The sequence below is a fragment of the Rhincodon typus genome, chromosome 4 (genome assembly GCF_021869965.1).
Source record: "Rhincodon typus isolate 14 chromosome 4, sRhiTyp1.1, whole genome shotgun sequence".
NCBI classification, from domain to species: Eukaryota; Metazoa; Chordata; class Chondrichthyes; order Orectolobiformes; family Rhincodontidae; genus Rhincodon; species Rhincodon typus.
The window spans coordinates 25,852,585-25,858,901 of record NC_063335.1 but is presented as its reverse complement, the minus strand read 5'-3'; the positions used below and the strand labels follow the sequence as shown (position 1 = coordinate 25,858,901).

General features: G+C 40.0%; 1 protein-coding gene across 1 annotated transcript in view; it reads right to left on the bottom strand.

Moving 5' to 3' along the window:
* Nucleotides 1-249: 249 nt before the first annotated feature.
* LOC109921381 (transient receptor potential cation channel subfamily A member 1) overlaps nt 250-6,317 on the bottom strand; it is a 79,810-nt gene continuing 73,742 nt past the window's right edge. Inside the window, exons 24-27 of the mRNA XM_048595905.1 lie at nt 4,388-4,456; nt 4,174-4,284; nt 526-638; nt 250-436 (exon numbers count right to left, since the gene is read on the bottom strand). Coding sequence (XP_048451862.1) covers nt 250-436; nt 526-638; nt 4,174-4,284; nt 4,388-4,456 — 480 coding nt within the window. The remainder of the gene's footprint in view (nt 437-525; nt 639-4,173; nt 4,285-4,387; nt 4,457-6,317) is intronic.

The following is a 6,317-nucleotide window of genomic DNA, read 5'->3' as shown; positions in this document are numbered from 1 at the left end:
ACTGCAATAGTTAAAACAAATGCAGCCTAAAGTGCATGGATCTAATGTACTTTAGAGAATTTTTCTTTCACCTTTACTCAGTTAAAATAGATATAGAATATTAAGCAGCTTATTTCAAATTAAAATTTAGACAGCACTGCACTTTCGCTTTGCTCATCAGATATTTGAAATAACATTACAATATCATCTTATAAAGTACATTTATGCTTAGTTTCAACACAAGAAAAATCTGAACTATAAAATTACTGCTTATATATCCTCAATGCTAGCACACGATTCCATTATGTTCATCTTCTTCTTGTTGCCTTTTGCTTTTCTGTGTTGAGAGAAAGTTTCTTGGTCCTGCTCTGCAGCCTCAAAATTAATTCCCAAGTTTTGACTAATGAGCATTAGAAGCTCATTCTGCTTCTCCATTGTGGCTGAAATGTCCTTCAACCTGCAAATTCAACAAGGTTAAAAGAATAAGCATGGTAAAATTCCATTTCTTTGATATATAATTTGAATTTATGATAGGTGATTCTAGACCTATATTTCTGTTTCTCCAGTTGCAGTTCAAGCTTTCTGTAATCAATTCCCTGACATTTCACTTCAGAGGCCGGGTCACAGACTTGTGATTCTGAAAAATTCCGGACCAGAGCCTGTAAAGAGAAACACATTTGGCCAATATATTTTCATCTCATGTCACATTTCAATAATGAAGCAGCTACAAACTACACTGTCACAAAAGTTTGATTCCCATTTGGTTACAAGCCATAAACTCTTTCAACCAGCTGAACAAGATTGTGCATTGTTATTTTGGACAAAGAGGAATGATACTTAAAACTTTCATGTTAATGGAAGAAGACATTACATACAAGTACTGAGTGCTCAGTTAAAAGTATTTCATTCATTAATTGAGGATGAATCGTTGTGCCTATACACAGAGACAGGAATGAATATAGGCTCAGGGGATGGAACTGTTGCCTGATGTGAGTTGTCATTCAAACCATTTGGTTCCACTTTAACCAGTGATCCAACTATAACAGGGGGAAAAATAAAACATCTCATTGCACCTAAGACACATTTTAAGTACACTGAGCACTCTGAATTCATAGGAATATTATTGGACAAAATTTGACACCAAGTCACAAGAGGATATAGTAGGACTAGATGTTAAAGGTTATCAGAAAAGAGGAGAGAGAGGTCGAGAACTGAATGGTTTGGTGTAGGAATTCCGGAACCCAGGATCGCAGACAATTGAAGCCATAATGGACGTAAATAGATTAGGTTGCAAAATATGCCATATTTAAAGTTTGCAGAGTTCTCAAAGGACTTGGAGGTGGAGGGGTTTACAGAAACAAGGAGGGAGAATGCCATAGAAGGATTTGGAAAGACGTGAATTTTAAATCTTACACATGACTGGTCTATGAACCAAAGTTGTTAGCAAATAAAGCATCAATAGGCAAATGGGTTTAATGATGGGACGGTGGCCAAGAGAACATTTAAGTGAATATGCTGGAAATAAAATGGTGAATGAAGATCACAGCAGTAGATGGACTGAGGCAGGGATGGCAACAGGAAATATTACAGAAGTAGAGTAGGTGGGTCTTGCTGAAGGAAAGGATATGTGGTTAGAAGCTTAGTTTAAGGCTGAATAGGATGCTGAGGTTACAAACAGTCTGCTTCACCTGAGACAAGTGGCTAGGAAAGGGGATGAAACTAGTGGCTAGGGCAAGGCACCTGTGCGAGATGGGAATCATAGTCAGACTATGTTCCAATATAGCAATCCCACTTCCTGCCTGCAGTACCTGTCCACACTATTTTCACCATGTTTTGGTAGGGATTGATTGGAGTCAGGGCAGTTACTCATAGAAGCAGGCTTGAGGTAAGAACGGATGTGGTCAGATGCTGCAGTGGAAAGCTAGAAGGTTGATCTCTGTCTCCAGGGCATTAGTTCAGTGCTGCAGTCACTCTGGCCCTCATTCTTTCACTCACTTTAAAACTCTAGCCGTTTCCATGTCTCGTCCATACCCCTCAAAGCCTATTATCTCCTGCACCCCTTCATACCCTCCAACTGCCCCATGCGTCCTTGTGCCCACTGAACCAGTATCCACTATGGGCAGAACTCATTACTCAACAGGTGTTTGAATGGATGTTTGTTTATTTTGACAGCTCGTTGAGCATATCAGAGACTTCCCAGTATTATTAAAGGACACAGGTTCTGCTTGCAATGAATATTGGAAGAGTGCTTCAAAGGCTCAGCAGATCTCTGGACTTTAAAAGAATTTGAAGATGAAAGCACAAACTCCAGCTGACACAATAAAGGCAGATTCTGAAAAATGTTGAACACAGAAGACCTCTTCATCCTCTGGATATGTAAACTAATACAAGTGAACACTCACACAACGTCGGTCAGTTTAATGGTCATTTACCCTTTAAAGACAAAACATTATGAACAATCATTGCATTAAAAACAATGTTAAGTTATCATACAGCAGTTAATTACACAAACAAGTAAACGACAGCAGGAATAGTGGTCTGACACATTGAGCATGTTCTGCTGTTCAACGAGATCGTGGCTGATCTGATTATGGCCTCAATCCACATTCCCACATTCCACTGATAACCACAGATACCAAGAGATGCATAACATAGGAATCAAACTTCCTCTGCTTTAAAAATATTCAGTGAATCTGCTTCCGCCATTCTCTGGGGAGAAGAGTTCCAAAGTTGCCCAACTCACAAACGAGAAAACTTATGATAGATGACGTTGGCAACCTCCCTGTTAAAATATTCCTGACTACACAATAGGATTTCCCTATTGCTGACAAGGTAGCATGAATCAGGCTTCCTGGATGAATAGGTCCAATGCCATAGAAATAGGGGAAGCTCTCAAACACCATACCCAAAGTAGAGTAGGCAAGGGCAGGAGAGTTGAGTGTAGCCTCCCTTCTTGCACACTTACCCTGGAACCATGACAATTCAGCACACGGGGAATCGAGGTGGGGGTTGGGGGTGGGGGAAGAGGAATTCTGGTATTGGCCCCTGTCTGGTATTAGTAAATCTCCCTACTTACAACAAGGACAGATGTATGCAAATCTGGTCCATTGACTTCAGGTTTTACTTCTTTCGAAATGTCCACAGACAATTAATGTACAATAAGCTACTTTTAAAAATGCTGTATCTAGTATTTCTCACACTAATTACTACATACTAATTCTTTACAACGTTATGATGAGCTTGTCTGATAATTTAGCCAATTCCAATGTCTCTCACAATCATTAATGATTTTTTTAAGGTTCACCCCAATGCCATTCACCAATTCCTCAGCAATAAATCAGCATTCAGGTTCTGTACCTGTATTGGTCACTTATCCTGAAGCTTTAGAGTAATCTTTACACAACTTTCATAGGCCAATCCTCAAGTTCCAAATGACACTGCAGTTCTACCTTCTTGCTAGATGGTTTAGGGTGCCAGTTTTGAACAGACTGGCTACAATGGAGTGCCCAAAGCAAAATGATAATGAACCAAGACTTCAACCAACACAATCAGTCAGATGGCCAGTGTCTTCCACCGGTCAGCCACCTGATAATCAATATCAACATGCGTTTGTTTAGATGCGTCAATTTCTTCCATGTGGAAACAATAGAATATTGCAAAGTTCAGCATGGTCAATCTCAACCTCACTTAAGAACATATTCATAGTTTGAAAGGAAGCAGCAGATTTCAATTGATCCCGACTTGGGGCTTAAATTTACATTTGTGTTCATAGAATCATAGAATCCCTATAGTGCAGGAGCAGGCCATTCAGCCCATTGAGTCCATACCAACCTTCCAAAGAGCATCCTACCCAGACCAACCCCACTACTCTAGCCCCATAACCCTGCATTTCCCATGATTAATCCACCTAACCTACACATACCTGGACACTACCTGATATTCTTTTCAATTTGTTTCAAAGAGAAGTCATTTCATTGGAATTAAAATTTGACAGCTTCTTAATGGGTGGCAAATCCATTTGGTCAGATTACCTCTGATGCACACAAAAATCTAAACCAACATCATCAGCTACAGCATTTAGAATATTTACTTTTCCAGAAACAAAGTTAACAACTTCTAACCACTATATCCCTTGACTCTTTCACCTGCCCAGTGCACAGTCAATGAATTTGTTGCAGTTTTTCACATACCTACCTCAACCATACTGCCACTTGCCTTGTTAGGATATACTACTATTTTCTGTTGGTCAACCCGGTTAAGGAACCGATAGGGGAGTTTTTCCTCCAAACTGGTATGAAGAGAAATCTACAAGAATAAAAGTATTTTGGGTTAAATGTTTTCAAGATAATGCTACATTCCTTTCTTCTTCAGAAAGGTTGAACATCTTCACTGAATCATAAAAACTAACCTGCATTGCAATCCTTTTTAAGGATGCAGTTCTCTGGACTTCAGCAATATCTCCCACTGCTAAACCAATCTAAATTCAATATAAAAAGATATGTCAGAAATTGTTTGGGTAGCTATTAACAGACATTTTTATTAATCTTGTGTCTTCCAGACACAGGCCATGCATCAACTTTCCTACATCAGATAAAAGTCTCACTTATGAGATTACAACAAAAAGCCATCACGAGCTTCACACTTTCTCCTTTTGCATTTGTTTCACTGTGAGAAAAATTAAAGTGAAAGATTTACAGCACTGACACCACAGAATGTGCTAACTCCTCAACTAGATCTATTAACTCTATTCCCATTTCCGTGTTCTTTTGTTATATTCCTTTATATTCTTCATCTTCTGACATGTATCCAATTCTCTTGTAAATTATGTCATAGTTTTTAGCATAGCTTTTCTGCTTCTTTTTTCCTTCCCCACCGTAATTCACCTTAAATCAGCGAAAGCAGTGTAACAAATCAAGAAACAAGCAAATTTGAGCAAATTCTTTCATAATTCTCAAATGTCCATCTTCAGAAGTCAAGTTCATGCCCTACTTTACACACTGTCGGCTCAATCTGTATCACCTATATGGCAGACCCCACTCCCACCAGTACTATTTTAAAAAGATCAATAAAACTTTGAGGTGAAATTCTTTAAACGTTCTTTTGCTGATTGTATAAGCCAGAATCGTCCTGTGATCCAGAGTGGGGAAATCTAACTTAAGTTTGAATTTAAGTCTGTGATGAGCCTCAGGATCCTGTGGAAGTAAATGCCTGGCTAGTTTAAATTTCCAATAAGCTGATTTGCACTATCCGAGACACTGTGCAGATATCTCTCACACTGAGCTCAAGGCTGGAGACTTGGGCTAGAGAGATGCATTCCTGTATACTTGCCCTAGAAATCTTGGAAACATTACAAATGTTTAATATCTGGTGTAATTCAATGACTTATAGTTTAATTCCCCAACCCATGGCCAAAAATCACACCTCTCCCAACCTGACTGCCCTTAACCCTGATCTGACTTCCTTCTTCTATCCTATTGACTCACCTTCCTACTCCTCCATCCAGCTATCCACTCCAGCCAATAATCCATTGAAAGGCTTTAAGAACCAATCCGAATATACCAGCTAATGGTGTAAAAAGGAGCTGTGCGCTCTACGCATCTCCTCTTCATCACTCAACCCTCCTGCACTGACTGTTCCCTCTCTGAAAAGGCTGTGGTGATTTGTCCCTGCTGCAACTGTAATCAAAAGTCCAGACTAGAAGACTGGAAAATACTGTATGTCGCAGTGACAAAAAAATTGCATCTCCGCTCACCACTTCTAGTTATCAGGATGGTTGTAGGAGTTGGTGGGTTATAGCACAGTGGTAGCTACATGGTATAGAAGATTACTGCCTTTAGGTGCAAGCTACTGAAGATGACCCTGTATAACACCTTTAAGTAGCATCAGCCTTGGTGTCCAGTCTTTGGAATTCACCTCCTCAGCATGACAGAGGACATGTTGGGCATTAGCAGGGGTATTTGCAGACTGACAGTGCTGGGAACACAAGTGGTACCATCTTGAGGCGGGGTGGTTTTACAACTTTGGATTCTGGACAGAAAACAGATGATAATGAAGATTGAGATAACAAGGTGTAGAGTTGGATGAACACAGTAGGCCAAGCAGCATCAGAGGAGCAGGAAAGCTGACGTTTCGGGTCTGGACCCTTCTTCAGAAATTCCCCTCCCCCATTTTTGAAGAAGGATCCAGACCCAAAACGTCAGCTTTCCTGCTCCTCTGATGCTGCTTGGCCTGCTGTGTTCATCCAGCTCTACACCTTGTTATCTCAGATTCTCCAGCATCGGCAGTTCCTACTATCTCTGATAATGAAGATTTGTGTAATTCCCAATTCCATCTCTGAG